Raw genomic sequence first — 20,514 nt, 5'->3', positions numbered from 1 at the left:
TCTATCGGTGTGCGTTGTCTGTGTGTGTGTCTGTGTGTGTGTGTGTGTGTGTGTGTGTGTGTGTCTGTGTGTGTGTCTGTGTGTGTCTGTGTGTGTGTCTGTGTGTGTGTGTGTGTGTGTGTCTGTGTGTGTCTGTGTGTGTGTCTGTGTGTGTGTGTGTGTGTGTGTGTGTGTGTGTGTGTGTGTCTGTGTGTGTGTGTGTGTGTGTGTGTGTGTGTGTGTGTGTGTTTTTAAAATGAAATACAAAGCAAAATAGTATTAGAAGGTATTCTCCTCCCCTATAGGCCTACCAAAAATTATTTTAATATTTTATGTGGTCTAAAAATGTTCTGCATTTACTATGATTCAACCACATGCAGAGTTAAATAAACACTGGTATCTGTACTGTTCATAATATGACGTTGCTACATGTAGCTGAACATGAAAAGGATATATACAGGTACACGTACAAGGATATATTAGTTTTAATATTAGGTAAAATGAAAAACAAAGTATGTACTAAGAAATAAAAATCACAGGAATGTAAACTCAAAATAATTTTTAAAAGAATAATTGAGCAAGGCTTTTGGATTGGTATGCATATTTACGATTACAATATTTAATTCACATTATTGCTTAATGCCCACAAGTATGTTGGTATATTTAATTAATGAAATGGTACAAATTTTAACAGCTGTTATACGTAAAGGGTACAGCCATTTTGTTCAATCCCAATGAATCCATCCCTCTAGTGAGCTGGTAGTTACATAACACTTAATGCATCACATCAAGTATTAATCATAGAATTGAAAAAACAAATGCACATGTTTGTTGATTTTTTAGGAATAATTAAACACTGCAAACAGGTATGTGATGCTGGGGCATAGCAAGAGAGGAAAAAAATGCAAAGGCAAACACAGACCTGTAAAATAAATATCAGTGTCATGGGGAAAATAAAAATAAATCTGAGGAAATTCCAGACGAGGCAAGTGCCTCGTCTACCTCATGCTGGCTACACCATTGTGATGCAATGTTCTGTAATAATATCCATCCCAATAAGCCAGAAATAAGTATACATTATTTTCCCATACAAAACAAGCATTATGGGAGGTCTATTAATAATTAAAGCAATACATGTCCCCTACTGAGCCCAACAAATTTTTATATTTCCTAAATTCAAGAGCCATAACTCTCATAAAATGTCAGGAAGTCAAACTTGATCTGTAACAGAACATGATAAAGCTATAAACAAAACGTCAGGAAAACAAATTTCAGTTCAAAGGTCATACATGTAACTCTGTCAAAAATGGATAAACTGCCATCAAAGTCAAACTGTAACAGTACATGATAAAGCTACATGTATACACACAATTTAAACTCAGTATCTCAAGGTATTGTGAAAATAACATCCGGAGAATGATATGTGGGACACAAAAATGGACAGACAGACAAGACAGGATGGAGATGAAACCTAAAGTCCTCTCCAATTGGACAGGTAAACTAATAACAGTGTTGATTAAAATATGCAAGCACTGGATTACATTGTTTTCTTGATACTGTTCACAAGATCACTAGCTGAACGTTGGGTAATTATGTTTCAACTACATTAGGTAACCATTTGTTCATATTTCATTATCCAGATTTTGGATTTCATTATCATTTATTATCCATTTGTTCATATCTGAAAATGGAAATCAGCGTTTAAAATCAAAATTTAAGTCACTTGCAAATTTTAGTAGCCCATTTTGTTAACAATTAGCCAATGACTAATTTGGCTACTGATAGCACAAGCCCTGCATTGTATAATAAACACATTTTAGTGAAATCTAAAAATGTATGGGGCTTTTTTTTCCCCTTTTCTTTATATAATGCTCAATTTCTAAAGGTCACATTAGACAGTTAACTCTAATTCATTGGGAATTGCACATGGTTATTTAAAGTCATTTTGGTTGTTAAAGTACTGCGGTTGAAGAATTTTTTCCCCCGGTTAGTTACCTACATGTATATAACAATTAAAATGCTGCAACCTCATTTGAAGTTTGTAGCTAAAATGTAGTTTGAACAATCTAGATTAATAATAATATGATAATGCCTCTTTCATTGTATTATTACACAATTTTAAATGTGACAAAGTGCATGCTTCTTATTATTTACAACAGTTTCAGACGCTTTTTGAAAGAAAAAAAGTTTGTAGTTGGTCAAAGTGTTTTCAAAAACCACATTGCCAGCGAGTGCGAATAATTTTTACATGCTCATATACCACTAGAGTTTCGAGCATGTCCGTCCCGGAGCCTGTCTCTGGACAGCCAGGGGCTTGTCCCTGGACAGAAAAAAATTAAGCGGACAATTTTGAAATTTACATCCAAAAATTAAATAGTGGGCCTTTAAAATTTTGATACGCATCTCTAATATAATTAATAAAGAAAATTCTACTAATTAAATTTGGTCGCTAAATTAGATTGGGTGGTCAAAAAGAAATTAGATAAGATGGGTGGCCTGACTCAGGATGGAGGGGGAGAGGGGTATTGTTGAAAATGGGCAGAATTTTGAAAATAGCAATTAGTAAAAAAGTTAACAGAATTTTAAAAAAAGAAGTTACAAGCCAAAAATAAAAAGAATTGACTGCTCGGTCGAATATTTATATAATTTGGAGCATTTTAGAAGGACAGTCCAAAAATAAATAAGAGAGGATCAGACTATTTAATAATATTAAAAAAAAGAAAGTAATTTCAACAAACTTTTGAACGAAGGTCTAAAACTTTAAAGTCTGATCTATATGTCCACATAAGTGGCCTCATTAAGGCTGTTAGGGTGCACAGCTTGTAGGGACGAGATGGGTTGCATCCCGTCAAGCAAACCCCAAGATTGACAGTCAATAGACATTGAAGGTGTAGTTCTGTGCTGAAATACAGATCTTGAGAAGCCGGATCCGTCTAAACGAGAGAGAGAGAATCAGACTAGGGTATAGTCCAGTCATCATGGGTTGGTATAGTGGTGCGGACAGGCCCGACTCAGGAGGATACGAAATGGTATCACAATAAAACAAAGTAAAGTCTAGAAAAGAGTAGTAGGGGTCGCATTTAAGACATGGCAATAGCGAAAAGTTTAACATATTAATAATTTCTGTGCTGTATACTACCACATTACAAGTGATTTCTCACGCACGGTTAATTATAATTAACTATGTTATGTTATATGTGCTAAAGGAAGCTAAATTTTACTTTCTTTGAACTGGTCTCAGATGATTGATGGGAGTGAGTTATACATGTATCAGGCCCATATCTAGCTGGCAAAATTAACATTGTAAAAATATCGTAAATTGAGATTCTGAAAACAAAATGCTCCCTGTATGCTGTTCGGAAATTAAAGGGACTGTCCTAAGTTTCAGCCATAGTAGGAGTTCTGTTTTTAACTCTAACAAAATAAACACATATATCCTACTTTTTCTTTATTTTTAACTTTCTCATCCACATTAATTTCAGTAATGCCAGAAAATACTAATTATTACTTTTATTTTAACATAACAACACATTATTAACTACTTTGGGCAGGACGTATCCCAGTGGTAAAGTGCTCGCTTGATGCATGGTCAGTTTGGGATCGATCCCCATTGGGCTATTTCTCGTTCCAGCCAGTGCACCACGACTGGTATATCAAAGGCTGTGGTATGTGCGATCCTGTTTGTGGGATGGTGCATATAAAAGATCCCTTGCTATTAATCGAAAAGAGTAGCCCATGAAGAGTCGACACCGGGTTTCCTCTCTCAATATCTGTGTGAGCTGTAACCATATGTCTGCATGATGCCATATAACCGTAAATAAAATGTGTTGAGTGGGTTGTTAAATAAAACAGTTCCGTCCTCCTGTCATTATCAACTACTTAATAATATCACGTTTTTAATGTTTAATGTTCGTGCAAAAGTGGTAATTGTTTGTCACAAAATTTAAAAAGACATTTTGCCTAATTTTATCACTGTTTTTGGAAGAAAATAATAAGAGAACGGGCCTACATTGTCATTGTCGATACAAAGTCGGCACTGCAGTGATACAAAGTTGACGCTGTCTTTAGAAGCCTCAAAAAAGTTTAGTAACATAGTTGCACATTCACTTTGATCAGTTTGCTATGTGTACAAAATCATGACAGGGAACATTTTGTTCAGTATCGCACTGCGATTTGCTACACAAGTTTCGGAGATCGCTACTCAATTATGAAACATTAAAGAGTAGTTGCCATTCAATTTTCAATTGACTACAAATATCGCTAATAGAGATTTTGAAAATGTTATATTGACCGATAAAGCATTCGCATAATTTTGGTACTTTCCGTTCAGATTCTGAAGCATTAAGCTGATTCAATGCTGCTGGGAAATCCCTGCTTATTACCATTTCATTCAGACTATTGTTTAGCGACAAAGTACTCCCTTGTAAAAGAACCGATTGGGTAGTGTGCTGAAATGTGAATGGCAGCTTTCAAGTTGGGTCCTAGCATATAATTTACAGAAAGACGTCCGAACGTTCCAGTATGCATGCTAATACTATCACTAACGCTAAACCTAAAACAGAATGCTGTAACATTTGGAAGTCTTGCTCAATTAACATATTGTATAATTAATGATAGGAAATTTGATGGAAAAAAGCTACAAACATTGTTCATATTAGACTCCTGTTTGATGACCGTTGCTGTCTGATATATGGCGATAAGGTGCCAAATGAGCTATGACAATAAACAAGCCGGGATCTTGACATCTGTTGTGTGATTTCGTTTTTGAAATCAAATTAGGTCCAAAATCTTACGTCGACTTAGGGCTTGCCAATAACGTCACTTTGCATCTCCTTACAATAACCATAAACTGGGTACATAATGTTTCCGTTTTAAGAATGCTGGAAAAATTCCAATGCAAAATTGCTATTGAAAATTGTTTGTTTGAACATTACTAATACACCTAAAAAACACATACAGGTCGGAAATACGTTTACAAGTCGGAAATAACAACATCCGAGTAAACGCGAACGCAGCATTATTCTCACTATTTGTTATTTGTGCATTGCTTGTTTTGAGCCACCTCCGTCGGATTCCGTAACCGGCTTTATTTTGGTCAATCGGAATAGTTTGCTCCTTTTCGCTTCCTCCATGTGGCAGGGGTTGAAATTACTTTTTTTTTACCACTATTCCAAAGGAATAGAGAATTTAAAAAACCACTATTCTGTCTAAAAATGTACTATCCCTTCAATTATTAATGTACCACTAGTTTTCCTGACTGTGCTACGTCGCCCTGTACAATATTGTGTAACAAACAATTGTTTATATACCAGTCTATGCATTACTGCATACTACATGTAGCTCGAATTACAAACAAACTCACTCCAAACATTAGTCTCAATCAAAAAGATGTTTATTTTGTACCGGTAAGTGCATGAGAAAGGTCTTAGTAGCGCGAGGATTTGTTCTGCAGAAAAATGTAGCTGAGAAAAAAGCATAAGCGGAATAGTCGCAGGTGATTTTCAGTATTCCGTGCTTTAATTTCACTTTCCTGACGGAATATTGGAAGAATTGTTTTACTATTCCATTTTGAAATTTACTATTTGCGGAATAGCGTAAAATTCTACCCATGTGGCCGATGTCACGTGATTTGTTGCGTGCGAAAAAAGACGACATATCTCGATTGACTGTTCATGGAATACCGATTACCGGGTATATCATAAAGGATCGTTAAAACACTGATTAAACTGGTTAATTCTATCTTTATTTTTGCTGAATATTTAACAATGTACTGTCATTACAACTCCTAGCAATAGCAATAAACTGGGTGCAGTAAGCCTCGGCAGACGATTGCAATTTAGTTGCATGTAATATTTTTGATCGTCACACATATATAATTAGCAATTTTATCAATGCGTTCAAATGGCGGCAGTTAATATACATATATTAATGTGTTGTCATTCATGTCGTGTATATATACAGCCCTACAAACAACTGCGAGACAAGACGTCGACATGGGTGTAGTCCTAACTATATGAACGACTCCTAGAGAGCAAAGTTAGTTTGTTTTAGAACAGGGCAGAACAGATGGATACATTAAAGTAGTAACTGGGCATGGACACCCATATTCATTCAGAAATTATGGGTTAGAAATAAATTACTTTAAAAAGAGCCTTAATTTTGTCATAATTTTTTGGGGGCTAATTGAAACCTGAATTTGGCTACAGATTTTTGGGTCAAATTAGCAACCTGTTAATAATGTTTTAAGTCCAGCTTAAACCCTGTGGAATGCAAGACAACTCGGCCCAGAGTTCTGAGACAACCCAGCCCACCGCGAGACAACTCGGCCCGGAGTCCAGAGACAACTCAGCACAGGGACAATCTTGTCTATTGTTGGACAAGTGTTGCTTTTTAAATTTAAGTATTCTCACCGAAATAAAAGAATGTGTTTTTGTTAGTATTGAATTAGTCCCACCTTAACCTAAACGTCCCGAAACGAAGCTGTTCGAATAATTTGCTTTTGTTCTACAGTCAGTGACCTAAACACTGGAGATGATCCCAGAAAAAACATGCAAAAGTTCTTTATCGTACTTTATCGTAGTAACAACACTCGCGGATATAGCCTCCTGACTTCCAGTGAGTAGCTAATGATATCACCCTGCAGACGTTGTGTTGTTATTTTACCTGCTATTAAGAAGTAATTCCAATTGGTGAGCATGATGACATTTTCAGCAAATAATGTATATAACCGTCCAAATTATCTGATAACTTATCACTTTCGAACAAAATGCCGACTTATCCGTGTGCGTTTTGTTCTAATAATGTCCGATCCAGACAACACACATTACGCTGCGACATTTGTTCACGATGGCAACACTGCACCTGTAATACTGGTGAGTATATATTATTGATATTATTATTATTATATATATTATTAGGTCCATCTTATTATACTGATGGTAACATTTGAAGCAACACCTTTATGTAATTTCTTTTCTTCCACTTTGCTTTTCATGAATTTTATTTGTTTTATATTGTAATTATTATCTTTAAAATGTATTTTGTCTATGTATATTAGCTAGCCAACTCATCTTGTATATATGTTATATTGCTTGCTATAAGTGATATTTGTAGTACTTTATGCCAATAAACTACTACACCTTCATCTCCCAATAAAATTTTAACCCACTATTATAATCCCATCAACGTGTTTATACAATTAATTGGATCTAATTAAAGTAGGCCTAAAGCGACTCCCTCACGCATGATTGTAGACGCGTTCCACTCGGGGAGAAGTAATTCATTTGTTGACTTTCACACTACATATAAAAAAAAAAATCCACACAATATTTGCGTATTTGGGTAGCGTTTTACCTTAAAATTGAAAAATGAATGTTATGTCCCGTTCCTTCCTTCAGAGCACGTGGAAGCAGCCTTCGACGGTCTCAGACGAGGAACACAAGTTCAAGGACTGGTGACCCTCATGGAGTATGCATGTGGACCAACAACGATATGGAGGGCTGGCATCACCGACTGAACCACTGTGCTCTTGGAACAGCCCCTCCCTTCTACAAGTTGGTTCCCATGCTCCACACCGAAGCCAGGCGTACGACTTACACAATTGTCATTCTTAATGGTGACCATATAGTTACTAGTTAGCGGTATCTATCAGTATAATGCATTATTATTACTATAGTACAATACTTCGACACTACGACATGGCCAACTATCATACTTAACACGTATACATATAATGTGTCACAGCATGCCCCGTCTATCAGTCTAATAACTCGGCCCAGAGTTGACCGATGGGCCGAGTTGTCTGGTCCCCAACCCTGTGTACCTTTTACAAAATATGGATTTCAAGTGAAATTATGACAAGATATGCTATATTTATTGTGTATGAAGCCAAAACAAGCCTCAAGAGTGCGAAAAGTGACTGCCGTTGACCTTAATTATGATTTTGAAAAAAAAATATTCCATCTTTGCATAAACTGATAAATAACACTGGAATGTAACTTTATTTTATGCTGGAATATTCTCTCAAAGGCTGGTGGTGACACTGTTCGCACGATTTCGCAATAAATTCAGTAAGTTACTGAAACAAACAAAAGATCAGAAATGTGTCTATCGAAAATGTATAACACCATGATTATGATGATACGTTTTGACCTGTACCCAAACTTGACAAGATATGACAATATATTTTCCAGATTTACCGCGTCACTTCGGTGGCATGTACTGACCTGGCTATACGAGGAATTCGTTGTGCTAACATATGTTTGTTCGTATGTTCTTTAAACTGGAAACTTAAAGATAAAAATTCACGTTTAATATTTTTTCTTCTACAGGGAAATTCCAATGACTTCCCGGAAATGTTGAAAACGAGGCAAAAAAAGTATTGAGTAATCTCCCCTCCCACGTCTACACAAATAAAACCGAAACGTAGACTAATTTAAAAGTCTCCCCCTTTTTTCCTTCCTTTTTTCTTTCTATACATACGAACCAAAACAGGTCTTTAAAAATTGATCAACAATTATTCTAGTCTTGCATGTATCTGATAGGACCTATTGTAAAAAAAATTAAAAAATTCGTTCCCGCTAAAATAATATACATATGCATATATGCATACGCATACGCATGTATACACATACACATACACATATACATACATAGAATGATTTGAAATTGAACACTTAGTTTGTGTGTACGCTGAGTGTACACTGTGGCAATATTTTTTCTTGTTTGTTATTGGAACACTAAATTATAACCTTGCTGTCACATTCTTTACAACAGTGTGTAAGTCTTCAACAATGCGACGTCTTCAACGTCAGGAACGTCTCAGGGCTGTAGATATGCTCCAAGTTGGCACCACCCAGCGAATTGTGGCCCATAGACTTAATGTGTCACAATCAGTCATTAGCCGATTTTGGGCCCGAAATGTGTATGATCAACTCAATTCAATTTTTTATATTTTTTTTCGTGCTTATATCCACGCTGTCCTGGGCACACACACCTCAGCTATAGGGGCTGTCTGTCCAGGACAGTGGGTTAGTTGTTGGTTAGTGGTTAGTGAGAGAGAAGAGGGTGCAGTGACCTTGCACCTACCCATTGAGCCCTTAAGAACTCGCTCTGGATTGGTGCCGGTACCGGGCTACGAACCCTGTACCTACCAGCATGTAGTCCGATGGCTTAACCACAACGCCACCGAGGCCGGTCTGTGGATGGTCGTCCCCTTTCAAAACGGCCAAGGGCCACAACTCCGGTTTAGGACCGCTTCGTTAGGACTTTCACACGTTGAGGAATCGAGGTCAATTAGCCAATCAAATCGTAAGAGAACTCCGTGTTATAACTGGCGTTATAGTGTCGGGTCAGACGATTCGTAACAGACTACAGAGAAGTAACATCCACGCATGTCGACCCTACATTACTCCAGATGTGGCTGCGATACACACTGCTGCCAAACGTCAATAGTGAACACATCGTAGACATTGGGCTAATAGGCGTTCGGCTCGGGTAATGTTTTCAGACGAGTCCAGATTCATACTAGACTTCCATATCCGACTATAGCGTGTCTGGCGAAGTCCCAATGAACGCTACGCCAACGTTAACGTTCGTCATGTCCGATTTGGAGGAGGGTCCGTTATGGAGGGGTAGAATCACCATGACTGCCAGAACCCAGCTGCATATTGTTCATGGGAGTGTCACTGGGCAGTATTACCGTGACAACATCCTTGCACCTGTGGAAGACCGATGAGCCCCCCCCCCCCCCACACACACACACACACTGATCGTTGTATTCTTCGCACGTCAGGCTGGACGCCATTTTGTTTTTCAAGACGACAACGCCCGTGCTCACCGGAGTCTAGTCGCCACCGCGTATCTGCAGCAACAGAACATCACCACACTACCGTGGCTAGCCCTAAACCCAGACCTTTCACCCATTGAGCACATGTGGGACATCATCGGACAACGTCAACCAACCAACTTGGCTGAATTAGACGCCGCTCTCCAAGAGGATCCCCCAAAATGTTATTGAACGTTTAATCAGGCGTATGCCACGTCGGATTCGTGCGTGCTTGGCGAACCGCGGGGTTTTTACCCGTTATTACTGCAAATATTGAAAACGTCAAATTGACAAGCACCACTCCTGTTGCCTATCTGCGTTTCCTCCGGACCTACATCACTATTCTGGCTATACTTTTCAATGCCAGTCCATTGTCAGATGAGTGCTTGTGTTTTACCATTAATTAATATTGCAATAAAAATTAATACATCTCTGTTATATTGTGTTATATTTGAATATCTCTAACTTATTTATATATTGTATACTAGTATATACTTACCGAAAAAACAACAACGCAAGTTCAGTTTTGGTAATATATAACTTGTTTTAATCCATAACATTTGATACATAGCTACTTCAGTGTCATGTCCAAAGAATCTTTGGTTAAAACTGGGTCAACCTTGAGCACGTGCAAAGTTGCATGCTTTTTTTAACCGATTTGTCAAGGAAGCGTGCATTCGGGCCACTGCCACAAGCTATGGAGTTGAACGTCATACCAAATCGAAGTTTTGAACAGTACACATCGAGTGCATAACATTTCATCACCATTGAAAATCTAATGCCGCGAATGTTACAAATTGATAGGGGTAGGGCTATTGCTCTAATTATGAAAGGGCAATCGCAACGTCGCGTTGCCCGGCAATTTGGGGTACACGAATCTACGATAGCTCGTTTAATTGGGCGTCTCAGAGCCACAGAAAGATTACTGTTCGTCCCAGGAGCAGATGTCCACGCGTTACGTTGCCACATCAAGATAGAGGCATACGTCTCACACACCTCCGTAACCGATTTTAGACGGCTACGGAGACGGCGAGTCAGGTTGTAAGTACTCATAGTTGCACAGCGTGTCCACGAACGGTTAGGAAGCTGTTGCGGGAGTTCAACTTACGACGAAGACGTCCTTACGTTGGTCCGCAACTTACACCCAGGCGACGTCAACGTCGATTGCAATGGCTGCATGCACATGCACCAAATCGGTTTCAATTGGCCCACTGGAGATGTGTATTATTCACTGACGAGTCGAGCTTCTCGCTTTACAGGTCAGATGGACGACAACGTGTCTATCGACGTCGAGGTGAGCGATATTCAGACGCGTGCGTCAATGAAAAGGACAGATTTGGGGGAGGGTCTGTTATGGTGGAGGAGGGGCATTTCTCATGGCGTAGGCAAAAATCACCCCTCGTGGTCATCCAGGGCAATCTTACAGGCGTAAGGTATCGGGATCAGTTCATCAGACCTCATGTCCTTCCACTTATCCATTCGCAGGATAATGCGAGGCTGCACGTTGCGAGGGTTTGTTTCCTAACTCAACCAAATGAATGTCCCAGTGCTCGATTGGCCACACTGCAGTCCAGATTTAAACCCGATCGAGCATTTTGGGACCAGATGGACAGGAGGGTCAGGAAGCGCGTCAACGTCCTAAACAACGTCGCTCAGCTCATGCAGGCCCTTCTTCATGAACACACGATGTTTCGTGAAATTGGCTTCTGGATTTGAAGTTGGACAATTTAACATGTATTTCAATGGCCAATAGCATCTATGTGGTGAGACCTTAGTATCAATATCATAGCAGAACCAGTCTATTGATATCACTACCAGTCGGTTTCGGTTTTAACCAATCAGCTTTGTAAGTTTACAAGGAAGTAATCTACTTTCTGTTTGGTGACGGCATCATTTTGTATTGTCTTTATGACTGTGGTGTCAATATTCTTAATCAAGGAATATGGCAGCAGCGATTTTTAAATGGTTGACCTCAACTGTCTTTACCCACAAAAGTAATGATAATTGCTCTGTTGTTTAAATATACAGTTCGCATCATCAGTTACACACAGTTAAAGTTAAAAGTGGGAAAAATACAGCATCTAACTTTCTAAGGCTATTTCAGTATTATTATATGTTTGACATCCAGTAGCCGATGATTAATAAATCAGTGTGCTCTAATGGTGTCGTTAGACAATGTACAATACAATGTTTATTGTAATCATTGTATATTTACACTGGTTAAGGCGACAGATTCCCTTTAAAAAAGAAAAGGCAAACATGAACTACATGTATGTTGTAGTTATAACAACAATAAACAGCAGTTAATACACATATCTGCATCTATCTGCCACACAGATATAAATACACATACACATATGTACACAGTGACTTGCACACACACAATTTACATTTGTACACATGTTCGCATGTGCGTGCACACACACAAACATGCACACAGACACACAAGACCGTATGATAATATAGTAATGATCCAAACAGTGTTGGTGGGCCCATTAGGCTATTTCTCGTTCCAGCCAGTGCACCACGACTGGTATATCAAAGGCTGTGGTATGTGTTATCCTGTCTGTGGGATAATGCATATAAAAGATCTCTTGCTGCTAATCGAAAAGAGTAGCCCATGAAGTGGTGACAGCAGGTTTTTTCTCTATATCTGTGTGGTCCTTAACCATATGTCTGACGTCATATAACCGTAAATAAAATGTGTTGAGTGTGTCATTAAATAAAACATTTCCTTCCTTCCTGATCCAAACAGCTATATATACAAAATACTTCAACTCCTTTGACTAGAAAAAACAAACTTCTGTTTTACCATTTAAAGGGGCAATCTCAAGGTTACATAATCATGATAATTTAACCAAACATATTTATTCATTGTTCTTGTGAAATGTAAAGATTATAATTGTAATTATAATTATAATTGTGTACACCATATACACATATTTATACACTTTGGTATCAAGTCAATACTGATTTACCGTACCGAACAAATATCAAAATACTAAAAATTCCATATAGAATATCTTTTCCCACTATTTAGTCAAGCAAAAATTATTTGTTTTGTTTAATGACACCACCAGAGCAGATTGATTTATTAATCATTGGCTAATGATTGTCCAACATTTGTTTATTCTGACATATAGAGAGAAAACCTGTTGTAATTTTCCATTAATAGCAAGGGATCTTTTATATGCACCATCCCATAGACCTGATATATATACCAGTCGTGGTGCACTGGCTAGAATGAAAAATAGCCAATGGACACACTGACAGGGATTGATCCTAGACCAACCAAGCATCAAGCGAGCACTTTACCACTGGGCTATGTCCTGCCCCTCAACTTTGAGAATGCATCTTTATAATATCCCACACTATATTCATTGATGTTTGAAAACTGTATTTATTATTACAAACTGTATTTATTATTACAAACTGTAAGTCCTAGATAAATGAAATTTTTTATATACATGCTTTTGTGGATGTTCATCTCCGTGAATGAGATCAAATTAATTTTTAACAATTAATTATAGTTTTAGTTTTTTATTACATTTTGTTTTGGTATCCTAAAGTGTCCTTTGGCTTATCGGCTGGCAATTATCTAGTATTTTGCAGCCTGGGAGACAATTCGAAGATCCGAAGGTGCTTGGCTATCTAGCTGATTTAGAACATGAATGGCCGGTCATGGTTCTAAACAAACACTCATATGGGTTTTAACTAGAAAGCACTCCAGCTGCCATGACTAAATGGAGAAGTCATTAGTACAAAGCCTAACATGAGTCATACAGATTACACTTCAACAACAACAAAACATAATGGTCATGAAAAGGGAAGAGATTGTTTGAAGAGAATGCCAATGACTCATATTGAAATATATTATATTTTTCTGGTTGCACAAGAGATAAAGTGTGGCACCCTTTGGACAGTAAACCACAACAATCAAACATGTGAAGAATTACATGTATTCATAATTTACAAAAGTTGATGCAATAAGGCAGCAAACTATAGGCATTGCCATCCTCTAACCTGGCCGCCATTGTCAAGGGCAAATCGGCGATGACCTATAGTCCAAGAACATGGTTATACATATTGTATTTATAAGAAACCCAAACTGGCGTATATACAAATTCAGACTGCAGCATGTGACAGAATATGCAGGGAACTTGATGAAGGCGGCCATTTTGAAAACAACCCTCTGTTGGCCTTGCCTACATTTTCAAATGTTACACTTTATTACTGGTCATGATTCCCAATGTTTGTTTCTAACGTTCTGCCAAGTTTCAAGCAACAAAATAAGTGTATGTATTTTTTAATGATTAGCCAAGACTTACAATGGCGTCCATTTTGAAAAAGAATACTCTGTGGGCCATGCCACTTTCTCGAAGGGGTCACCCCAACTTATTTGTATTAGCAATTACAAGTGATCTAGAAAGCAGTTTTATAGTTAGTTCCCCGAGCATTTGTTACAAATCCTTCATAGTTTTGTATCTACTACTGGGACAATATTGCCAGTTATTGACAATGAAATGGTTAAATAAATAAATTTTAAAATCTGAAAATGCCCAAAGATGACACGATGTCATGCTTCAGATCTGTGAACTAGATTTCCTAAAGATGTATAATCACAAAATACTCCAACAAATCTTAATACCCTAAGTTTGGGTTTGGGTGGTTGACTGCCGGACTATCCTTAGGTATGTAGGACATAGCTATCCCATGAGATAAGATGAGATGAGAAAAAGTTGTTCATCTTAGGCGGTCATGGGGGAAATTTTAGGACACCCTCGCGGATGTATGTTTTCGACCCTGGGACTCGGACAGCCTTGTTGCAGGTCAAATGTACCTTGGTGTACCTTTCCTAACCAACATGACTGCATATGATGGAGTCATAATTCAGACTAAGGATGTGATACACGGGCCATTACTATATGGACCTGTAGACTACAGGCACATTGTATTGTACTGTAACTAGGGACAAGATGTAGCTCAGTAGTATAACGCTTGTCTGAAGTGTGATGGGTCACAGGGTGAGCCATCTCCAATGGATTCAGGTTTTTTCCTGTTCTAATGAGTGCCCCACAACTGGTACATCGATGGCCATGGTACGTACTGTCCTGTCTATGGAAAGTACATGATGTAAAATATCCATGGCAGCTTGTGATGTTTCAGTGATTGATAATAATTGAAAATGGATCAGTTTGGCTCTACTGATGTGATGGTCAATTATAAAAATCAATAGTCGATTGTCATGGTGTAATAGTTTTAATGATGGAATTGATGTATATCAATGGGGTTTGGTTTTTAATTATATGTGTACGCGTAAAGAAAACATATACAGTGTACTAGTACTAAATATATACTGAACAAAAAAATAAACTTCCGATTTGTACATATAGTATTTGTTGTGTTAAAGAATTCATTGTGTAATGAAATTATATAGGTAGTATTAGCCTTCAGCTGTATTATCAGGATTCATGAATTTTATCGATTATTTTTGCACTGTTAATCGTCGACAACGTGAAATTCAATTTGCACGTGCATGCATGGTTCGACATGTCCCGTGTAGAATTCGGTCAATTTGTTTTACTTGTCTTACTGACATCGAGCATGTCTGGGATAGTCTGGACAGACGATTGAGGCGTCGTCCCAACCCACCCGCTAACGTCAACGAACTTCGTCAAGCGGTCATTCAGGAATGGAACAATATTCCACAGGCAGAAATCAACACTTTAGTCAATTCTATGCGCCTGCGATGCACTGCAGTGGTCAATTCAAGAGGTGGTCATACCCGTTATTAAGTGGGGTTTTTTATTTATTTTAACCCCTACCACACTTGGTCAAAATTTCTCCCAGTTTCTGTTAACCTATGGCCATTATTTTTGCACCAAACGATGCATCATGGAACACTCTTTAAACGCATATATAACAATTATTCCCCCGGTTTGTTTTTTCAAGTTATGTTCAAGCAAAGTTAGCGGAAGTTTCTTATTTTGTTCAGTATATATTATATACAATTATGGATTTGTAGGGTCCTTCCCAGTTATTACAACACTATTTATTTATTTGTTTGTTTATTTTGTTTGTTTCGGAAACGCCAGATATATTTATCTGATCTTGAAACTGATGCAATTCCGTATCAACTATCCAGTTTTCAAGAATTTATTTATTTATTTATTTTGTTTGTTTCAGAAACGTCAGATACATGTATATCTGATCTTGAAACTGGTACAATTCAATATCAACTATCTAGTTTACAAGAATTTATTTATTTATTTATTTTGTTTGTTTGCTTTAGAAACATCAGATGCATCTAATCTTGAAACTGATGCAACTCAAGATGATGAACCAACCAGTTTAAAAGCACGCCCAAAGCCACTTGGAGCCTGTGACAGCACCAGTAGAATTTCTTGTGGATCCAGTGTAGATTCTGAACCTCTTAGTGCTTCAAGTGTTACTGTAGGTTTTTCATTCCACTACAGTTCTGGTGTAGTCCCATATACTGGAAGCCAAAATACTGCACTACCTGATGTGACCCAGGAGTCTTTAACAGCAGCACAAAGAGGTGCCACAGCGGCATCAAGTCAGGCTATCCAACCACCAGAGCAACGACAGGGTAGTCTAACACTAGCGCGAAGTCAGAATAGTCTAGAATTAGAACGAAGTGCGGATAATCAAGCACCTGAACGAAGTGAGGATAGCCTTGCACCAGAAAGAAGTCGAGATAGTCTAACGCAAGCACGAAGTCAGGATAGTCTAGCACCAGAACAAAGTCAGGCATCTGCAGCATTAACAGATTCAAATCGTGACAGCATAAGCATTGATAGTTTGTCTTTATTAGGTATGTATCTTCAGAATCATTGGCTTTGAGCAAATGAACTGTTTATTGTACAAGAATAGAACACTTGACTGTCGTTGTTGCAGTATTTTGTTTTATTCTTCATATGCAGAAGTCTGACAAGGTGCCCTTGTGGGCCGTGCTTCAATACTGAAGGATGTAAACACGTCATAAATTAGTTCTGTTGAATCAAATGCTATTATTATGCTAGAAATAAAAGTATACTTAAAAAGTGTGTGTGGTGGTAATTCTTCTATAACCATACATTGGGTATATGTGATAATAGAGCTAGAGCATTATTTAGTGTTGAAAAGTGAGCAATATTTGAATAAGGCTATCAGGTTGTTTTTGTGGGGGTTTTTTGTTGTTTTTGTTGTTGTTGTACTTGTGGTTAAAATGTACATTTAATACCTCAAATGAACTGGAAAATGATCAAACTGAAGATCTTTGGCTTCAGAGTTAGTCGTTTGAAATGGACAGTCTTCAACAGTTAAATACATTCTAGCTCTATCTTCGCATAAGTCTGGTAGGACTAGAGGACATTCAAGCTACTTGGGCTGTGGGTGTAAATATATAACATGTCTATATATTTATACTTATTTATTTGTATTTAAAATTGTGTATATTTTAAATAATTTAAGATGATGATAAAAGCTGTACATGAGCTCTTTTTTTTTCCAGTTAAAAGTATGGTATTGTTCGCAGAAACATTGATGATATAAGGGTTGGGAAGCCCTGATTCATCATCTTACAACTTTTAGGGTTTTTCACCTATGTTCATAGAGTCTGATAATCGGTATCATTCCCCACCATTCCCAAACGGCTATATCGTTTTTTACTCCCAACTGTGAACTAAAACATTCATAATCTGAATGTAAATTTTCCTTTTGTTTATTATTATTATATGCAGATATATTTTGATATACACCCTTTCCTCACCCATGACATTTCAACACAAAATAGATATATTAATTTTAATAAATACAAGTATACAACATTGCATAATTTTAATATAAAAGTATACAGCATTGCATTTTAAGTTCTAAATTAATATAAAGTGAAATGAAACAACTTTTTTGCATAAAATAGTTACGTTTTTACACCCACAGAGAGAGAGAGAGAGAGAGAGAGAGAGAGAGAGAGAGAGAGAGAGAGAGAGAGAGAGAGAGAGAGAGAGAGAGAGAGAGAGAGAGAGAGAGAGAGAGGGGCACACCCACCCACAGAGAGAAAGACTGACACACACAGAGAGAGACAGACAGACATCCATTAATTATCGTAATGCATTATTACATGTGCGTAGGGTACATGTATATTAGTATATATGTTCATAAAACATGTCTGTTTAAATACTGTACCTATACATATGTTAATATTGTGTATATTTATTATGGTAGCAAAGTTGTACATGGGTGGGTGTATAGATATAACAATGCCATATCTATTTATTTGTACGTATACTTTTGTTGTTGTGTATATTTAAGTTCTGTATGGGTGGGTGTATACATATAACATATTTATTTATTTATTTGTATATTTATACTTTGTTGTTGTTTATATTTAAGATGATGACAACATATGTCATACTCCGGTACCGGTAAACCCTGACGTTCTGATTTTACATCATGAAAATACCCAAGCTGTGGCGTCCAGGCTCCAAACCAGGTTGAATGAGAGTCGTCTGTTGAAGAAAAAGATAATTGTGCAGTTCGTTGAGGAATTTGGGAAAAGTGGTGCCACAGAAATCACTAATCTTGATGACTTGGTCGAGAAAGTGGCATGCGTCTTACTGTTGATAGACGAACATTTCGTGAAGGATTCCAGGTGCCATTTTTATTCAGATGTTTCAGTGTTTTGTTCACTTACCAGTGTACAGGAGTATGCCAATAAAGAGTTTGTTATTCCAGTGTTTACTCGAAACAAGCAACAGATACCCGGTATGAAAGCAACGATGAAAGCAATGACGGGAATCAGGTATCACAACGAAGAATGGAATGACCATGTCGAGTCAAACTTTATAAATCAGATAAAAAGATGCTTAAAGAAATTCGACCAACTGCAAGATAAATTAAAAGAATCTCGCCCGGAAAAAGAAGCTTAGGAGGGGCGAATTTTCTCTGGGAATATCTATCTGCCAATAATACGTCAAAAACAATACAATTTTTTTAAAGTTTGTAATAAAAACCGTAATTTTGGTGACAATTATGATTCAATCTTCCATTAGCATATTCTATGCCGTATGTCTGTAAAAGACTGATTCTAAAGCAAACTATGAGGGTATGCAGCCATATCAGTAGCTGTCGGCTGCCTTGCTAATACCTAATAAGTAGAGCTGTACTTGACCTCGATGTATGGTTCCAACTCCGCCTGTAGGAGGACTGCCACTTAATAGCACATTGTCGTGTGTACAGGCACCTAAAACCTTTCTACAGAGTCCGTAAACAATGGAACATCTGAAGGTGCACATGAATGTGCAGAGAATAGTTCAAGGCAGGAACTTTACTTTACAAGTTCAAGTTCACAGAATATTGCTCAAATATACTGACGGTGAAGTACCTTTAATTTAATGGAAATGAAGATTACAGAGGATAACAATTAATAACAGTAGCTTTGATTATAAACAGCAGTATATGAATGCATCTATTGTCTTAATCATATAAATTGCAAATAACAAAGACATTGAACAGATTCAAAATTGTTTCTCTGTATAATTCTACAAATTCTGAAAGCTATTTGGACAAAATCTGTGGATGTACTCATGAATCACTGTTAGATGTGCGACTGTATGTATGAGGATTGCCACTCGAAACTAGAACTACATGATAAACATCCTGGATTTCCCTGTAGGTGACATTATAGGATGATAATATACATCCGAGTTTTCACCCAATAGACGATGTATTTTTTGTGTTGGGGTATTGTTAAACATTCATTCATTCATCCTGATTTTCCATAGGTCAATTGCCATTCATCAGGACTAACGATACATCCAAGTTTTTCCCTGTATAAGGACTGCCACTCCTCGGGACTAGGACGATATACGTAACATCCTGGTTTTCCTGAGGACTGCCACTGTTCGAGACTGCCGGACGATATAAGTAACATCCTCGTTTTCCTGAGGATTGCCACTGCTCGATACTGCAGGACCCTGTATAAGGACTGCCACTCCTCGGGACTTTTCCTAAGGACTGCCACTGTCGAGACTGCAGGACGATATAAATAACATCCTGGTTTTCCTGAGGATTGCCACTGCTCGAGACTGCAGGACGATATAAGTAACATCCTGGTTTTCCTAAGGACTGCCACTGTCGAGACTGCAGGACGATATAAGTAACATCCTGGTTTTCCTAGACTGCAGGACGATATAAGTAACATCCTGGTTTTCCTGAGGATTGCCACTACTCGAGACTGCAGGACGATATAAGTAACATCCTGGTTTTCCTAAAAACTCACTGCCCGAGACTGCAGGACGACGATTACATCCTGGTTTGTCATGTAGGAGGACTGTCACAGTGCTATATATTTATTTTTACATGTACATTAACATTTAGTTAATTTGTAATCTGACGTCTGTTATCTATTCATTAACACGTGGTCTCTACTAAATTAACGACCTTTCAATCAGACCAATTTTGTCAATGCAGCTATATTATTTTACGAGCAATCAAAGACATAATGTATTTTAAGTGTTGCCTAGAGTGTTGCAGGCAGGTCTTAACAGGAAAACCATGACAGCTGTATATCACTACATTCAATTCTTTATCACTGTCAGCTGTAGCTTATTGGTACAAGCAATATATAATGCATAGAACAATCGTCAAAAAAAAATGGCAAGTGGAGAATATAAATAAATACTTAAGCATGATATATTAATTGTCCA

General features: G+C 37.6%; 2 protein-coding genes across 3 annotated transcripts in view; one reads left to right on the top strand and one right to left on the bottom strand.

Annotated features, from left to right (window-relative positions):
• LOC121386010 overlaps window positions 1–8,330 on the bottom strand; it is a 32,641-nt gene extending 24,311 nt beyond the window's left edge. For both annotated transcript variants that reach the window (XM_041516808.1, XM_041516815.1), the window contains exon 1: window positions 8,205–8,330. The gene's annotated coding sequence lies outside the window, so the exon portion shown is untranslated. The remainder of the gene's footprint in view (window positions 1–8,204) is intronic.
• A 3,330-nt stretch (window positions 8,331–11,660) lies between these two features.
• LOC121378480 lies at window positions 11,661–19,773 on the top strand. The gene is made up of 3 exons (XM_041506672.1): window positions 11,661–11,799; window positions 16,098–16,640; window positions 18,200–19,773. The coding sequence occupies exons 1-3, from the start codon at window positions 11,748–11,750 to the stop codon at window positions 18,733–18,735; spliced, it is 1,131 nt and encodes a 376-aa protein (XP_041362606.1). The 5' UTR covers window positions 11,661–11,747; the 3' UTR covers window positions 18,736–19,773.
• Window positions 19,774–20,514: the final 741 nt, after the last annotated feature.

Source organism: Gigantopelta aegis, chromosome 2, assembly GCF_016097555.1.
Source record: "Gigantopelta aegis isolate Gae_Host chromosome 2, Gae_host_genome, whole genome shotgun sequence".
Lineage (NCBI taxonomy): Eukaryota > Metazoa > Mollusca > Gastropoda > Neomphalida > Peltospiridae > Gigantopelta > Gigantopelta aegis.
Note: the sequence above shows the minus strand (reverse complement) of the source record. Positions and strands in the feature narration are given on the sequence as shown.